General features: G+C 44.7%; 1 protein-coding gene across 5 annotated transcripts in view; it reads left to right on the plus strand.

The window, feature by feature from the left end:
* Window positions 1-1,917: 1,917 nt before the first annotated feature.
* Window positions 1,918-18,928, plus strand: part of CRACR2A (calcium release activated channel regulator 2A) — a 58,962-nt gene continuing 41,951 nt past the window's right edge. The window contains exons 1-3 of one of the 5 annotated variants that reach the window (XM_069017795.1): window positions 1,918-2,082; window positions 2,594-2,837; window positions 18,093-18,331. In XM_069017795.1, the coding sequence (XP_068873896.1) occupies window positions 18,164-18,331 (168 nt within the window). In that variant the 5' untranslated portion in view covers window positions 1,918-2,082; window positions 2,594-2,837; window positions 18,093-18,163. Of the gene's footprint in view, window positions 2,083-2,593; window positions 2,838-3,333; window positions 3,859-3,894; window positions 4,170-18,092; window positions 18,332-18,928 lie in introns of those variants that run through there. The other 4 variants (XM_069017813.1, XM_069017789.1, XM_069017804.1 and 1 more) reach the window with 4 other exon arrangements.

Here is an 18,928-nt window from a genome sequence, read left to right on the forward strand (position 1 = left end):
ACCATCGCCAGCTAGGCAATGGAATGCACATGAAGGTGTATGATCAGAAACTGCTGAAAGAAATCACAGCAGTGCAATACAATCCATAATCTTTTGCTATGAGAGAGAATAAAAACAGAGAGCAGTAGCCCTTTTCTAGCTGGCACTGTAAGGCTATAGTCCAAAGTATTCACAGATATATACAAGAACAGCATTAGCTGTCCAGACAAGACCTAGAAAATGTCATTGACCAGTGCTTCTACTATTGCTTCATAGGCCCCAAAACTTTATTGCAGAAACTGAAAAGTCTAAACTGCCTCATACTGGATGGTAAGGAAGAAAATGGAATGACTGGTTGCAACAAGATACCTAAGCAGTCTTCAATTTTAAGATATATTCCCTGGGGCCTTAATACATGAAAGTTACCAGTAAGTCTGCAAATGCTATTTCAGTGAGCTTTTCTCCCCATGCATGTCACAAATTCTCTGCACTTCTGAAACTTTCTATATGCTGTCTTCAGTTTCTTCACAAGCTTTTGAATTATGTCTAGTACCTTGTGGACGATAGTGTGCCTTCAATTCTCTGAAAGAATCTTGTAAGGTTGCCCACACCTTTAAAAGAAATGTAATTCTGTCTTTTACCCACTATTTTACTCACTTAGCAAAAGGTTAAATAGAAAAGTCAGGCTGAGTCAAATCAGCATGTGCAGAGTATTATAGCTATTCAGCATGCTGAGGATTTCATGATAAGTACCTGTGTGCCTATTTTCACCCTCAGTACATATCAGGCAGCTGCTGTGGCAAGCAAATTTCAAATATTTACCTTTTTTACAGAGAATGAATGTGAGCAGTAACTGTTAAGTAGCACCTTACTGTATGGTAAATCCACACTCAAGCTTGCCTTGTTCAAGCCTACAGTCAATCATTGTAATGAGTGAAGTAATATTTCGCTTTGCAGAAGCCTTCCGAGTTAAAAGCACGTAACCTACTCGATATGTAATAACTTTTAAATGATTACTTGTAGTGCTTTGTAACTAGTTTCATCAGGCTTATGTACGTGCCTGTATTTGGCAGACTACCTTCTCTGTTGTCTTCCTCACATTGCCCCTTGTAGCTGCAAGATTTGCTATTTACCAGAGCTCTGGGATTGTAACTTACTTTATGGAGATAAGCCTGAAGGGTTACAGGCTGTTCAGGAAAGATGGCTTGGGAAGGTAAGTAGGAGGGCTTGTACATTGTGAAAAGAAGTGCCTTGGGTGCGTGGAGCTTTACCTTGGGACAGCTGTTGAACCCGAGGAGAGCGTGGGTAAGGACACAAGAACAGACCAGTGCAGTTGATGTCACAGAAATGTCTGCGACCAAATCACCTGATCAAGAAGGAGGCGAAGCCTTCTTTGGGCACCATGCCCTAGAAGCTCTTCTGAAGTTGGGAGACCTTACAGTGATGAGAATTATGTCGAAGTTTTTTCCTCTTCTTTTGGGGCTACTTGGAAAACCTGATCCCAGAAAAAACAGGTATTTTTCAAAATTTACGTTGGGCTAAGTGAAATCTTTGAATCGAATGTGAACCAATTCTGTCTCCCGCTGCCACCTTCTGCAAACAGAACTTGGAGAGTTTGAAATGACAAGGTGGGGATGATCTTAGTAGCTCCATTTGGACTGGTCACCACCTTAGGACCTTGGTGTGGATGAGCGTTCTGGCGCCCTTCCATACCCTCCTGCCCTATGCCATTTAGATTTCCTGTACCCTTACCCTGGAAAGCCATCACGCACGTAGTCCTGGCTGCAAGAGGGACCAGCGAAGGCTCACCCTCCTCACCTTCCCCTGGCTCTCTGATCTCGCCGAGGGCGAGTCGCTCCAGCCCAAGGCGAGGTGAGACCGGGCGGGGCAACCGGGCTCCGGCTGCAGGTAGAGAGGGAGGGAAGGAGAGAGGCCGGGCCGGCCGTCCCGCCCCTGGGGCCCAGCCCGCCTCGCCTGATTATGTCACCCGTGCTCAAAACAAAGTTAGCAAAGTGGGTTCAGCCTTTCCGCGGTCTCGCTTCCAGCCCGGGGAGCGCCGGCCCGGCCAGCCCGAGGGCTGGCGCCTGCGGGAGGCGGCGGCAGGTGAGTCGGGGCGGCACCGGGGCCCAGCCGGGGCAGGGGACGGCGAGGTCCGTGCGCACCCCGGAGCCGCCGCCGGGGAGGCACCCGCGGCCGCCGTCCCCTGCAGAGCCCCGGTGTCCCAAGGGAGCCTGTCGCAAGCCGCGCTTCCTGAGCCGTGTCCGCAGGCACAGGGCCCGGCGGGGCTGGGCGGGCTCCGGGCAGCCGGCACGGAACGCGCCCTGTCCCCGAGGGGAGCGGCGGCCCGGCAGGGTGGCAGGGGCGGGGGGGGCACGGGCTGCCCTCGACCCTCCCTCAGCTCGCTGCCAGGCTGGCAGGGGGCAGGGAAGGCGGCTGGAAGCGGCGGGGCCGGCAGCAGGCTGGTGCAGCCCCCGCAGCGCCGGCTGCGGCGCGAACGCCCGCACGGCGAGGGAGCCAACTCCGCCGTGGGGCCGGAGCTGGCGTGGGGAGCGACAGCTCAGAGCCGAGGCTGCGACTGTCGTGACTCCTCCCACACGCGGAATGTTTCCCAAAGGTGGTGCCCGAAAGTGCTGGTGACGGGGAGTCGTTGTGTTGGCACTCCCGCCGTGCCTCGTGTAGCTTCGTGCCGAGGCTGACAGACGCTGTCGGAGAGAAATCCCTGGATGGCCTGGCTACCTCCGGAGCTGCGCCGCTGGTTTTCGCTTCCCTGCAGTTACAGAAGATAATTGAGTTTGTGGCTGGTGACTGCCTTCAGGCCCACCAAGTACTTGTTGAAGAAGAAGGCAGTGCTGTTCCGGGTGGTTGTAAAAATGATTCCTGTGTCCCCCTGCAATAGTTTGGTGTCTCTCTTACTCTGCTCTAGCATTTATGTGATATCTGATTTCATTTTCTGTCTTTCTTGATACTGAAGGCTTATGATGACTGTAAATGACAGTTATAAAAGAAACGTACTGCTACCAGGATAATAGATTTCTTAATATACACAGTAGAACAGATTCTAACTGCATGTAGTGAAACGTGGGTAGTGTCACAATTGGGAGAATGGTGAAATCCCTCTGGAACACTTCGACTAATTTAACATGCTCTTCTATTTTCTTAGTTGCAACTTTGTGGTTTTCAACAGTAGTTTTCAGCTTAGTTTCGCTTTTCTTTTTAGAATACGTGAATTATTCTCATGCATGGGCAAAAATTTATTGGATTTCTGGGGGTTGTTCTAAGAACTCTGGTCCCCATATTTGAGCTTCAGTAATTGTACAGATCAAAAGGGAACTGTTACACCCAAAAGTACAAGAGTGAAAATTAAATGTTGATTTTCTCTAAACTAGATTCTCATCTTTCATGAAATCAAGAAAAGAAGTCAAAAGTCAGTATGTGAAGTACAAAAAGGTAGATGTATTTCTGTGAATGGATTAAGTAGCAAATGAGATTTAGGGCAGTGATAGTTTACAGTCTCATGGTCTGCCAGCTCTTGAAGACTTAAGTTCACTGCTGCTGAAATGAATGAGGTATGTTTGGTTCCTTGTGAGATATCTCTGCCCCCACCTCTCTTATCTTGTGGTGGGCTAAAAGATAATGGTGAAACAAGTAGCAGACATAACTGCACTAAAGAGCATCTCTCTACAAGCTTTGCTTGTGGTTTCTTCAAACCACAGGATGAATGTATTGCTTCAAATAGATCTCTCTTTTCCTCCCATTTCTGTTCATTGATGAATGATATATGCTTATGATTTTGTAGATGGGTAAATGGTGGATAAACAGAGGAGTAAAGAGCATAATGGTCTGCCCTGATTCCCTCTCCACCATTTGTTAATTTGCAATGTAAGTATATATGAACGTATAGTTCTACATGTAAGGAGGGAGTAATACATATGTAGGGTTTCATTTCTCGTGTTGAAAAATGCAGATTTAGTCAGTTTAAGTTAAACCTGATGTAGAAACATAACTGATTCCACTGTTCATGACCTAATCCATGCAAAAGCACCAGGAAGTCTGTGTCTGATTGAAACTGAGATTAAAGATTTTGGACCCATCTTATTCCTTAGTCTCACAGAGGGGATGTCGAGGAAACCGAAGGGGAACTTCCATTCATTGAAGAGCAGCATAAATGAAGGCAGAGACCCTGCACCATTGTAAGGATAACTTTCTGAGTAATTGGCTCTCAGAGAATGTGGAAGTTGTATCTCTACTCAAAAGCAGTAGTGAATTAAAATCCAATTAAGAATCTGTAATGATGCATTTTTAATTGTTTGCATTGCAAGACTTTTTTTTGTAGACTGAACAGGATGGGGTGCACCAAGCCTCCTAATCAAACACAGATAAGTGGATTTGTTTATATGTGTTTCCAAGGCCTTAGAAGTGAGCTGTGCAGAGCTGATAACATGAAGGTTATCTTGTTCTGCATATAGGAAAATATTACTCTTTTAGGATCATATTTTACCATTACTTTTTGCAGTAGAAAAACAGTGGACTAGCAAATTGAATATTCCTGTGCCTCACTGATGTGCTCTTGTCCCATAAAACCTGTCCCACTGACTCAAGTGAAGGTATTTTCCAAGGGCAAGTTTGTAGTTTTAAAAATTCTGAAAGTTTTGAAGACAATAATTCGTGCCAACCCGGCTGCAAACCGAGTGCCAAATAACTAAGGAAACACTTGGAATATGCCTCTCTCCCTTCTAGTGGAATCTGCATTAACTTGGGTCCTCTAAGGTCCATGGCAGAGTAGACTGAAATTTTCCACTAATGTTTTTTCCATGAAAAATGAATTCTTATTTGAAGAGAATATTTAATTTGCATCTCAAAATCCTTTAACTTAGGTTGAAGATGTAGCATTCCTTGAAAAACTAGAAATAGAGTGTATTTTAGACTTCAAGTCAAATTATTGTTGGTTTTCAGGCAGATAAAAGGTTTTGATTTTTTTCAGAAGTTACATTTTTAGCAAGGACTTTTGGAGGAGGCAGAATATTTCAAGCGGGTTTTTTTTTTCTGAAAATGGTGTATTTTAAAGATGTTCTTGTCAACCTGATTTCACCAGCCAAAAGTAGCTCCATTTAGCAGTGAGTCATTAGGAAAACCTGAAAGATAAGACAATTAAAAGGGGTATATAAGGTTTAACTTAAACTCTTTCCAGATCTTTACTTCAGGGTGAAGGGGTTTCCAGTGCAAATAATTTGTCTACAAATGGAACAGCTCATGTGAATTGGCAGTATCTCCTGCCAGAACGTCATGTTACACCACTTACTAATATAATGCTGTTATCAATATAGTTAATCACATTTAATTTCAGTACTTGGAACAATGCAACACAATAAATTGTGCTTAGAGGCATTTTCCAACATAAATGATTCTACGATTCTTTGCAGTCAGAGGGACTCAGGTCAGTTTTGACTTTGCTACATTTGGAATATGTTGTAAGGTGCTCCTTCTTAACAATAGTTTTTACATCCCTGAATTAACAATTTATGTTTTAGAAAGAAGTCAAAATAATGGTAGAATAGTTCTACATGGTTCTGTAATAGTCCTAATACAAGTTCTGTAGCTGGTGATGTTTGCCCAATTTACATGCAGACGTTTGTATAAACTCGTGTTGCAGCCACAAATGCTAGCCAGAGTTTTAGCCCAAAATACGTAACTGGCCAAACTGTATTTGTATCCAGTAATGATTTGTTTGTAAATTACAGAGATAGAGACAGACTTTGTGAGGAAAACACACACTCAGATACACGCACGCTTGTACCACCATCCTGCTCAGGTGTTGTGTAGGTCAGCAGAAGACACAAGGTTCTTGCAACCAGCATGCAGGCAAGGAACAAGAGGGAGGGAGAAGAGCTCTTCTTGGAATCAGTGTCCTTGAATAAGTCAGAAAGAGCAGAAGGAAGGAGAAGAGGCAATGGGTCCTTAAACATGCAGAGACTACAGGCAGGGTGCTCTCAGTTCTGATGATCTTGTGATTATTCCGCATCTTTGGTTTCCATGGTGAATGTTGCCCCTCAATTCAGTGTCCCTTTATAAGAAGTTTGCATTTCCAGGCAGTTCTTAGCTTTTGATTTCTTAAATACAGTAAAAAGGAAGCATCCAAAGCAATGAAACAAGAGGAAAAGATGCATTTCTGCTAAAATCATGACTACTTAGAATAGCTTTACTTCTCAAGGATCCTAGCAGCACTTAGCAGGCCCATTTTAACTTCACCCAGTCGTTTCAGTATGGATCCCTAAGAACTACTTAGATTTAGGCAATAAATATCCTATTAGTTGTTTTTCATCAGTGTTGAAGAGCAGGGTGGGGAATAAATGAATATGCCTGCTTACTTTGGACATCTGAATTTTAATACATGGATAGTTTTGTTTACTGCTTCCATAGAGGCCAGCAAGAAGCCAGGCAGGAGACTTTTGTCTTCCTCTGGGGAAGGTGGCCTTTGGGAGAGGAAAATCTTCCTACAAGCCCAGTGAAAACTAGTTGCTTGGATGCAAATGTTAAAAATAAAAAAGTTTAATGAAGGCATGTTCACCAGTCAGAGTTGGTATTCTGCATCATAGTGCACAGAATTGACATCGTTTGTTTTTTCCCAACATTTGTATTTGTGGATTCCTCTAGGGACAAATGCCAAGTGGGGAGTAAGTGGTCTGTCCAAAGTCTTTGGCTACCTGTTTTGGAATCCTTAAGGCTGTCACTTTAAGCTTATTTTCTGTTTTTCTCCCATTTCACAGTTAATATTGTTGAGACTTCATTTCAGATATATAACCTGGATTTTTATCCTTCTTTAGCTTTAAGGGTTTGTTTTGGTTTTTTTCCTTAACTAGTAATCTTCTCAAGAGGAGAAATTTCATTTATGTGACTTTGATGTAGGTATAACACAATACCTTCTCCCAGGTCTTTTTCCTCCTTTATTTCTGCTGAGCTCCCTTACCTTGAAATAAATTGTAAGTAATTTTATGGGAACTTCAAACCTTGTTGTGGTATAAATGAAGATTTAAGCTTGCAGATAGCAAAGGAGGTGATCCTAATGATTCCCTTAATCTTTAAAAGCTAATTGGGTCTGGCTGGAGAGCTTCTGTTAAGACTGAGTCTAAGCAGTCTATTAAGACTGATTCTGAACAGAATTTGGTTCTCCCACACATATCTACTGATAAGAAAAGAATTTCTACATAACCAAGTTTTTTCTTTTGTAGACCAGTGGATGTAGGACTCCTCTGTTTGCCTTTACTACTCCCCTGAAATTATTTTCGTGACATATTTCTTTCAGGCTATCTTCTTGTGGTCCCTCCTAGGAACTCCAGCCTACCTCAGATCTCTCCCTCCAAAGTTAAGCTCCCCACATCCATTCCATGGTGTACGATCTCCTAAGATGAAGAGTCATGAGAGATTGTGTGCATCATGAGAGAGGTGATTGCAGGCTGTGTGGAAGAGTCTTTAATGATAATTTCATCACAAGCCTTTCTGACTTGCATGTTTTTACTTGAAAAGTCAAATCTGGAAGAATGAAAGTCCCCCTTTTTTCATCTGGTTCTGTCTAGATGTTGGTTAGGCCAAGCTTTATTATGCTTCCATGAGAGCTTAAAAGTTAATTGTCTTAGTCATAGTTGAGAAAAAACAGGTGTTTTCTTGAGCACACAACTTTGTATCTCTGCTAGTTGTTTTCAGTGTGGGACCTGAATTTTTATGTTTGATGGTCATTAAACTTTTTTATAAATGGATAGAAGTAACACTGAGGCCCACTGATCTACTCACCTTTCTCAAGGAATGATCATCTCTGCTATTATTTGCAGATTTGTGTTTGGTCTGTCCTTCCTTGATGGCAGAACTGCACTGCCCTTGCAGCCAGGGGTTCAGTGCTCCACCTCCTCTGTCCTTGGGTGGGTTTTCATGTCTAGCTTTTCTGACATGTTTGATTCTTATGGATTGTATTATGTGCATAGGGAGCATTTTTCTCCAATCTTGTACCTAGAAAACTCCTGTGTACTTGAGGTTGGTTATTGTGCTCTTTGGTCTTAGCAGTCCCATTCCTCTGTCATTCCCTGTAGGTCCTGCTTTTTTTGATTCTTCCTTGATGGACCACTTGGCCTTAGTTAAGTGAAATAAACTATAACTTTCCAGTTTAAATTGAAAGGATTCTACAACAGAGTTCACTGTCTAACTGGATGAACACTTGTTCAAAAGCAGGGCAGAGCAATAGAGAACAGAATGACTTCCTCCGGCAGGCTTGTGCCAGTGGAGAATATTTGTGGTGATACATTCTAGCTTTAGGAGCTTTTCTGCATAATGCTGAAAGATAACTAACTCTGACACTAAGTTATTTCTGAAGATGTCCCTGCTCATGTGTCAGGCATACTACACTGCAGCTGTGGGTCATTTTGACAAAGATAATTTGGTTGTAGGAAATAAATATTTCTTGTAGAAAAAGGATGCAATCTATTGTTTATTTTCTAGTGTCTGTAAAACGTGTTCTCTCTCATAACATTGTTTTGTAGAAATCCAAGGTGACCTTGGTATTAAGTGAGCTTACTCTGTTTTTCAGCTGGTGGTATGTTTTGAAGCATGCTGCAGAAAATTTCTACCTGTAAACACATGCTAAGAAAAATATTTCACTGAAACCTAAAAATTCAAGAGATATGAGGCAGGAAAAACATCTCTCTAGGTTTTTAACTATCACAGTTAGGGAGAACGGGGATGTCACACGTCATGACTTGTGAAATCTGTGGTTCAACATTGCTCTGTACTTCTGGAGTTTGGTGATTTACAGTAGACACGACTGGAAATGATGAAAATATCATTTAGAATACTAACAGTGACCTGCCTTTTGCAGATCCAGAATTTACCTCATGATTAATGGACAAAAGCCTCATAAATCACACATCCTTGTTTAATATTTGGAGCTATGCTTGTTTGCATCCAGTCCTGATATGACCTATTTTGCATAGTGAAGTGTGTTTGTAGCTAAAAGAATGGAAATCAAAGGTCTTAAAAGAATTGATTTTGTAAGCCATTTGTTTTCTAAAGGAGATGGATGAGTGAATGGAACTACCTATGTTATTTAAAACTGTCCTTGAGGTAATTACAGTGCTGATTCAGTAATGTGGGACAAAATGGCAGTTTTAATTTTTCATGTTATTACCAGCATTTGCAAAGTATCAGAACACTGTAGGAATTATGATGAACTCTATCAGCTTTAGAAGCTGCCATAAGGATTAAGAATTTTTGCAGATGCTCTAATTTAATTTTCTGCTGTATCGAAGACACTCATTGTGTAGCAAGTTTTTATGATGTGTATAAAAGGTGGGGCAACTTATAAGAAGGTGAGGCTCTCATGATGCATGTAATTTCATTTTGTGGTATGGAAGTATTTAGAAAGCATGGTGATGTTTGCTGAATTGTACTGTTTGCTAACTGCAAACAGCTTTATCGAAGTGTATATAGTGCCTTTTTGTTCAGCCATTTTTAATTAGCTTTTGTATTTCTGTTCTTTCACTTGCAGTTGGCTATCTATTCCTTGCATAGTTTTTCTGTTTTCTTAAGGAAGTCTAATGGACTGTGCAGAGGCAGGCACTAGCAGCACTTATTATCATGATTAGCTTGGCCTGCTCCTGCAGTTGTGGCTTTTTGAGAAATTGTTGAGATGTGAAAAAAAAAAAAAAGAAAAAAAAAAGTAGGGAAAAAAAAAAAAAGAAAAAAGAATCGAATACATTTTGAGTCCAGGTCAGATCTTGCCAAGACCATCTTTAGGCTGCACTTGTCCCATTGATTTTTGGTATTTTTAAACCTGTTTTTAAGTTAGTGTCATTGCTAAGTTGAAACTGATGGCCCAGTTTGTCACCTCATACACTGGTGTCAGTCAGGAGTGAGCTGTATTGAAGTGATGCTCAGGTGTGTAAAAGCAGTATGAAAGGAGAATGTCATGCAGACTATTATACCACTGTAGCCTGATTGTGGCTTTCCATCTGATCCACTTTGGGTGGCTATATACAATGAGAGCAAAGATTCATCTGGCTTGTATACTGTTTTTGAGACTGTTATTAGAAATGTCATGGAAGGGATTAAGAAACAGGGCAATTACAGAGTGATGTTTTCCTTTATGTATCTTCCCAGCTACTGAATGTTGGCCAGACTTTCAGAGCTAGAAATTTTCTTCATAAGAGAAAGAGATTACAGGTGTTCAGGTAGCTATAATAGGCAAAAGCCCTGTGTTATGTGTGACCAGACTTCCCTGTGACAGCATTTTCTAGCCTTGTTAATTATTCAGGACTGCTGGCACAGGTGCTCTGGCAGGCTTTGGTGCCTCCTGGGGTGTGGAGTGTGGCTTGCCCCAGCAGAGAGCTCGTGTTGGGTGCAGGTGTGGGCAGAAGCTGCATTCACATACCTGGTTTTGGGGTTTATAAGGCACCCCTGACTGCTGTACATTAAAATTCAAGCAAGACCCACTCTGAGGGAGGAGTTTCCTAAGGTGGAATGATACTGGGTTTAGACATCCCTTGGCTTCTCTCAGTGTTTTTCCTTCTCGTGCTTGTGATGTTGCTTAGCAAGGATTCTGACAGCTAGGTTCTTTGGCTATATAGCCAAAATTCTTTCGGTTTTGGAAAGTATTTGAGCAACAGTCCTGGGATGATTGGAGTGATAAAAGAGAGGAGGGAGGGAGAGGAAAATTACCTATGTTTGCAGATTTTTGTCACATGGTTTCAGAGGGGTTGGGTGATTTGCTCACCAAAATCTTAGTTTGGTTTGAAGTCAATGGTTATTTGCAGTGCATTTATACTTACAATGCTATGTGGGAAGTCTGACTGTCTGGCCCATAGCTATCAGAGAAATCACTTTGTCATGGGAAGCTGTATGAAATTCTTGGAAGATGCTGTGTTCTTAGAGCGCCAGGTTTGAACTTAAGCATAGAGTAAAGGCTCTGGCTGAGCTGCTCTGTCTATGCAATCAGAGTCTTTTCACCTTAAGAGGCTGCATAGACAAGGCAAAGGTCTTGTTTCCTCCTGTTCTACCTTCACATCCATGCAATGCAGAGGCCTTTGCTCTGAAGACAACATATGTTTCAGATTTAAACAATTTTCACTGGCCTCTGTTGGAGTTGTTCCAGGTTGTGCCAGTCAGGCTATATTATCTTATAATAGTCAAATGCCTTACAAAATTCTTTGTTCTGTTAAATATTTTCAGACAAATCTGTACGTTAGGTAGACCTACTTAGATAAGCAGAACTAAAAATTCAAGATGAATATATGAAGTCAAATTGTAGTGACTTTAAATTACTTTTGCCTTCTTGTGTTTTCTTGTTCATGTTGATTGATTGTCCATATTTCTTGTCAAACTGGCTGATTTTGCTCTGAGATTCCATTTCAGTGCTAATTTTGTCTTCTCGTTCCCTCAGACTTCCCCCTCCTTGTTCATAATCCCATTTGCAGTGTCTTTAGTGCAACCCATCAAGGGCAAACACTTTCAAAAAGCTTTTTCTTCTTCTAAGATTTAGTGCCTAATTAAAGAGATGGTTGCTGTGCTAGTTTGAAAACAAACCAGTGAGAGGCACCAAGTCAGAATAACAATTTAATGGCAATTAAAGAAAAGGAAAAGAAAGTAAAAGAAAACACTGACAGAGTCAAGATACAACCTGAGTCCCTGTTAGGCAGGGTAGTGGTAGCAGTCTGGTGGAATGGTGGCTGCAATCCTCTGAAGTGGTGATCCTGTAGTAGAAGGGGTCTGCTCTTCCTCAGAAAATCCAGCGGTGGCTGTGTAGCTCCTGTCCTCTGGAAATCCAGTGGAGTCCCTTTGATGCTCAGAGTCCCAGTTATATCCATGATGGGATGCTTGGTTCCTCCCTCTGGGTGGAGCATCTCACAATGGGGTAATGAGTCATGAGGCCAGGTGTTGATTAGGCTCGTTAACAGAAGATAGTCCAGAGGGAGTTATCTCTGAGTCATGCAGCAGGACAATGATGGGCCATTAACAGAAAGATAGTCTGGGGGGAGGAGGCAAGGAGACACTGCCCCACCTGATTTCAACAGCTCATGAGGATGGTAATAGAATACACCTCAACCCAGGACATTATCCACCCCTTATTCTATTACCATCTACATCATCCCAAATCAATACCTTCTTAAACTCTAAATACACATACATATATATATATATATATACAATGAAACCCTACACACCGTTCTCACCTAAGATTAGGTCTCCCTGTGGTACACAACGGGTTTCCCCATCTTTTTGCATTACCCACCAAGTGCAACCAGGTCCTTGAGCAAAGACAATCCCACGGATGGGTTTGCCTTTGCCTGAGGTAGGATTAATCCAAACAGTCTTTCCTAAAATACCTCTCAGGTGTACCACAGGGACTCTATCTCCATCCACTGTGTGCAAGGGTTCGGACTCGGCAGGACCAGCTCGATTGATGGACCCTCGGGTATTGACCATCCAGGTAGCCTTCGCTAAGTTCGCTTCCCAATTTTTGAAGGTTCCCCCACCAAGTGCCTTTAGGGTGGTTTTAAGTAGTCCATTGCAGCGTTCAACTTTTCCGGCAGCTGGTGCATGATAAGGAATATGATATATCCATTCGATACCGTGTTCTCTGGCCCAGGTGTTGATGAGGCTGTTCTTAAAATGAGTCCCGTTGTCTGACTCGATCCTGTCGGGGGTGCCATGTCTCCACAGGACTTGCTTTTCCAGGCCCAAGATGGTGTTCCGGGCTGTAGCATGAGGCACAGGGTAGGTCTCCAGCCATCCAGTGGTTGCTTCAACCATGGTCAACACGTAGCGCTTGCCTTGGCGAGTTTGGGGAAGGGTGATGTAATCAACTTGCCAGGCTTCCCCATACCTGTACTTTGACCATCGTCCGCCGTACCACAGAGGCTTCACCCGCTTGGCCTGTTTGATTGCAGCACAGGTCTCACAGCTGTGGATGACCTGTGAGATGCTGTCCATGGTAAGGTCCACCCCTCGGTCACGGGCCCATTGGTATGTTGCATCTCTCCCCTGGTGACCAGAGGCATCATGGGCCCAACGAGCTAGGAATAGTTCTCCCTTGTGCTGCCAGTCCAGATCCACCTGTGATACTTTCACCTTGGAAGCTCGGTCCACCTGCTCGTTGTTGCGATGTTCTTCATTAGCCCGACTCTTGGGTACGTGCGCATCCACGTGTCGAACCTTCACGGTCAGCTTCTCTACTCGGGCGGCGATGTCCTGCCAAATCTCAGCGGCCCAGATGGGTTTCCCTCTGCGCTGCCAGTTGGCTTTTCTCCAGCGAACCAGCCATCCCCACAGAGCATTAGCTACCATCCACGAGTCGGTGTAGAGATAGAGCCTCGGCCACTTCTCTCGTTCAGCAATATCCAAAGCCAGCTGGACGGCTTTAAGCTCTGCAACCTGACTCGATCCACCTTGTCCCTCGGTAGCTTGTGCAACTTGCCGTGTGGGGCTCCATACTGCAGCTTTCCACTTCCTGTTAGTGGCTACAATTCGGCAGGAACCATCAGTGAAGAGGGCATAACGTCTTTCAGTCTCCGGTAGCTCATTATATGGTGGGGCTTCCTCAGCACGAGTCACTTGCTCTTCCTCTTCTTCAGAAGATAATCCAAAAGTCTCACCTTCAGGCCAGTTTGTTATAATTTCCAGAATCCCAGGGCGATTCGGGTTTCCAATACGGGCACGCTGTGTGATGAGAGCAATCCATTTGCTCCATGTGGTGTCGGTGGCATGATGCGTGGCAGGAACCTTTCCCTTGAACATCCACCCCAGCACTGGTAGTCGGGGTGCCAGGAGGAGTTGTGCCTCTGTGCCGATTACCTCTGAGGCAGCTTGGACTCCTTCATAGGCGGCCAAGATTTCCTTCTCTGTGGGAGTGTAGTTAGCTTCAGATCCTCTGTAGCTTCGGCTCCAGAATCCCAGTGGTCGGCCCCGAGTCTCACCAGGCACCTTCTGCCAGAGGCTCCAGGACAGACCATGGCTCCCGGCTGCAGAGTAGAGCACGTTCTTCACCTCTGGTCCTGTCCTGACTGGGCCAAGGGCTACCGCATGAGCGATTTCCTGTTTGATCTGGGCGAAGGCTTGCTGCTGTTCAGGGCCCCAGTGGAAATCGTTCTTCTTGCGGGTAACCAGGTAGAGAGGGCTCACAATCTGGCTGTACTCAGGAATGTGCATTCTCCAAAAACCTATGGCGCCTAGGAAAGCTTGTGTTTCCTTCTTGCTGGTCGGTGGAGACATCGCAGTGATCTTGTTGACAACCTCGGTGGGAATCTGACGTCGTCCATCTTGCCACTTTACTCCCAGGAACTGGATCTCTTGGGCAGGTCCCTTGACTTTGCTCCTTTTGATGGCAAAGCCAGCTTCCAGGAGAATCTGGATGATTTTCTCTCCTTTCTCAAATACTTCCTTTGCTGTGTTTCCCCACACGATGATGTCGTCGATGTATTGCAGATGTTCTGGGGCCTCACCCTTTTCCAGTGCAGTCTGGATCAGTCCATGGCAAATGGTGGGACTGTGCTTCCACCCCTGGGGCAGTCGGTTCCAGGTGTATTGCACACCCCTCCAAGTGAAAGCAAACTGGGGCCTGCATTCTGCTGCCAAAGGAATGGAGAAGAAGGCATTGGCAATGTCAATAGTGGAGTACCACTTCGCTGCTTTGGACTCCAGCTCGTACTGAAGTTCCAACATGTCCGGCACAGCAGCGCTCAATGGTGGTGTGACTTCATTCAGGCCACGGTAATCCACTGTCAGTCTCCATTCCCCGTTGGACTTACGCACTGGCCATATAGGGCTGTTGAAGGGTGAATGGGCCTTGCTGACCACCCCTTGGCTCTCCAGTTTACGAATCATCTCATGGACGGGAACCACAGAGTCTCTGTCTGTGCGGTATTGCCGACGGTGTACTGTTGCTGTGGCAATTGGTACCTGTTGTTCTTCAACTCTTAGCAGTCCCACGGCAGACGGGTCATCTGAGAGGCCAGGCAATGTACTCAGTTGTCTGATATCTTCTGTCTCCACAGCAGCTATCCCAAAAGCCCAACGATGTCCTTTTGGGTCCTTGAAATATCCATTTCTGAGATAGTCTATGCCGAGAATGCACGGGGCCTCCGGGCCAGTCACGATGGGGTGTTTCTGCCACTCATTCCCAGTTAAACTCACTTCAGCTTCCAGTACAGTCAGCTGCTGGGATCCTCCTGTCACCCCACAAATGGAAATGGGTTCTGCTCCCACATACCTTGATGGCATCAGAGTACATTGAGCGCCTGTGTCAACCAAAGCCGTGTATTTTTGTGGGTCAGCTGTGCCAGGCCATCGGACCCACACAGTCCAAAAGACCCGATTATCCCTTTCCTCTACCTGGCTAGAGGCAGGGCCCCTCTATTCCTGGTTCTGGTGCATGTTGCTCCCTTCCGGTGAGTATGTTCCTGAGGTCCCTTCAAGAGGATCAGTCATACTATCATTCTGGTATCGTCTGGAGTTCTGTGTGCGAGAGACCGGAGCAATGTTGACTCTAGATGCGCTTCTTGTGGTATTTGTCCCTCTCTTTAGTTCACGTACCCTGGCTGCTAAGGAGGAGGTGGGTTTTCCATGCCACTTACTCATGTCTTCTCCATGTTCCTGAAGGAAAAACCAGAGATTACCTCGTGGGGTGTATCCTCTCTCCCTGGTTGGGGGACGCCGGCTCCTAATGGCAGAGACTCTTGTTGGTTCTGGCGAGATCTGGTAAATCTCTTCCTTAAGTTCCTTTTTCAATTTCTGATGGCCTTCTTCAATCAAACTCCGGACTTGCTCAGCCAAAAGACTTGTTTCCACGGATGAGACATGGGTGCGAAACGGGGCTGTGACGGTGTCCTCGTAAATCCTCAGTTTGTTCACCAGGACGCCCACCCTGTCCTCGCCTTCCCTCCATTGCAGCGTTGCCAGGTAACGGGAGTATATCTCTGGTCCAAGGCGTGCGAACCTCAACCACATCTGTGACGTGCACTGGACACCATCTGGGCTCTTAGGAAATCTTTCGTCTTCTGAGAAAATGATCTCCAGCACAGCCAATTCCCTCAGGCACCGGATACCTTGTTCCATTGTGCTCCATTTTCCTTGGTGCACCTGGAGGTCTTCTTTACAAAGGTACCTGTCCCTGACACTTGTAAGCAGTCGCCGCCAGAGGCTGAGAGTTTCTTGGGTTCTCCCGATCCCCTGGTCAATGACCACATCCCGGGACAGAGATCCCAGCTGCCTCGCCTCACTTCCGTCCAGAATGGTGTCATTGGCTGCAGCGTCCCAAATGCGGAGCAGCCAGGTCAGGATGGACTCGTTCGTCTGGCGCGTGAATTCCCTCCGCAGGTCACGCAGCTCACCCAGGGATAGTGACCGAGTGATGATCTCCGGCTCTGCCTCTTCTGCTGGGTGCGAAGGTCCTGCTGCATCCTCGTCAGTCACTATGCGGACTGACTTGCTTTTTGATTTCTTCTTCTGAACGGGGGCAACTGCAATCGGTTTAGGCTGTTCTGGTTCAGTGACAGTTTGTGTGGAGATGCTTACAGCTCCTTTGGTTTTTTCCTTCTCTGTGTCAGTCTGGATGGACATGGACGCTGTGGTCTTGTGTCTGGGTTCTTTCTCCTCTGTGTCAGTCTGGATGGACATGGACGCTGTGGTCTTGGGTCTGGGTTCTTTCTCCTCTGTGTCAGTCTGCGTGGACATGGACGCTGTGGTCTTGGGTCTGGGTTCTTTCTCCTCTGTGTCAGTCTGCGTGGACATGGACGCTGTGGTCTTGGGTCTGGGTTCTTTCTCCTCTGTGACAGTCTGCGTGGACATGGACGCTGTGGTCTTGGGTCTGGGTTCTTTCTCCTCTGTGACAGTCTGAGTAGAGATGGATGCTCTCACTTTGCTTTTGGTTCCTTTCTTCTTTGCGACAATCGGTGTAGACATTGTGCTTGTTGCTTGGCTCCTTTTTTTCCTCTCATCCTGAGGATGCTGTGCCATAGCTCTGATCCTAAGCATAGTGTACACAGTGCAGGTCATGGAGAAAAAAGAGAAAAGAACTGCCAAAAAGATTATGCCATCCTTAACATCCACAGGGAACTCAATATTTTCAAAAACTGCTGTGTCCGGTCTGAAAGGCTGGAAAAAAACATTCTTTAATCCTCCCCCCAGGGGCTGAGTATGATTGTTGAGGCCCCAGATGTAGCAGCCTAAAGTAGGACAGGCAGACAAAGTTGAGTATATATTCCGAATTATGTTCATTGTCTCGGAGGTTATCATGCAGTAGGCATAATACACTAATAAAGCAAATTTTATACCATACCCTGGTCTACACAGGAGCATTACAATCGGCAGATAGGTCCCCATGTGCGGAAAAATATAGAGAGCTAGGTACAAGACCCATGTAAGCATGTTGAGCACCATAGTGAGTAGATGGCTTCTACAATACAAAATTGTAATTCTGACTTTTCTCAGCAGCCTAGCCCCACGTTGGGCGCCAAATTATGTGCTAGTTTGAAAACAAACCAGTGAGAGGCACCAAGTCAGAATAACAATTTAATGGCAATTAAAGAAAAGGAAAAGAAAGTAAAAGAAAACACTGACAGAGTCAAGATACAACCTGAGTCCCTGTTAGGCAGGGTAGTGGTAGCAGTCTGGTGGAATGGTGGCTGCAATCCTCTGAAGTGGTGATCCTGTAGTAGAAGGGGTCTGCTCTTCCTCAGAAAATCCAGCGGTGGCTGTGTAGCTCCTGTCCTCTGGAAATCCAGTGGAGTCCCTTTGATGCTCAGAGTCCCAGTTATATCCATGATGGGATGCTTGGTTCCTCCCTCTGGGTGGAGCATCTCACAATGGGGTAATGAGTCATGAGGCCAGGTGTTGATTAGGCTCGTTAACAGAAGATAGTCCAGAGGGAGTTATCTCTGAGTCATGCAGCAGGACAATGATGGGCCATTAACAGAAAGATAGTCTGGGGGGAGGAGGCAAGGAGACACTGCCCCACCTGATTTCAACAGCTCATGAGGATGGTAATAGAATACACCTCAACCCAGGACAGTTGCTAAGAGATTGTGGAAACCATCATGAAGAGGGTCTGATTTGCTTTTCTCCTTACCTTCCATGCACAGGTTTCAGATCAGAATTTATGGGTAAATGGGATAGCAGCATCCCAGGATATTCCTGAGCTGAGATTGTAACCATGGACAGAGTAAAAGGAGACTGCACCAGTCCTGTGCAACCAGGAGATGGAGAGAGGAGCAGGACTGAAGAACAAGACCCAGAACTAACTGTGCTGGGAAAAGCACAAGAGTTCTTTCAGATTTGTGATCTGGAAGGCAAAGGCTTCGTCACTTGTCAAGACATGCAGGTAAAACAAACTTGATTATGTGAAATACACAATGGGAGAAGCTCCTAAAACCCTTAATGAGTTGAGACTGATTAATTTAGAGTTAAAAATGTTAACACCCTTCTCATAACTTTAAAGAGATATGTGGGATTTAAAATAATATCTTTAAAGTCTTACATAAGTCTTGCATTTTTTCTCACCGACAAAGCAACAAAAAAGTGGAAAATCAAAGTAAATTAAGTTTAAAACAATGCCCCAGGAATTTAATTCCATTCTTGTTGAAAACATCAAAACACCATTAAATTCATTACTTTGCAATTTGCCCCGGTGTCAGGACTGTATTCAGTCCGCCAATTTCAACCTTTTTTTTCAGCAAAATTGTATAAATAAAGTCTTTCACTGTGGCTTTGCTGTCAGACAATGGTGAACTCTCAGCTGGATCACATATATATGTAGGAAGTATAGAGGAACAGTATTTTGAGCGTTATTCAGTGTTTGCAGTAATCTTATGAAATTGTGCTTAATTGGTTTGAGGGGTCAAAATCAGATTTGCTGAATATGCTGATGAAAAAGAGTGACTATATATAACAAAATCTTTTGAAAATGTGATTGTTGCAC

This window comes from Aphelocoma coerulescens, chromosome 1 (assembly GCF_041296385.1).
Source record: "Aphelocoma coerulescens isolate FSJ_1873_10779 chromosome 1, UR_Acoe_1.0, whole genome shotgun sequence".
In the NCBI taxonomy this organism is placed as follows: Eukaryota; Metazoa; Chordata; class Aves; order Passeriformes; family Corvidae; genus Aphelocoma; species Aphelocoma coerulescens.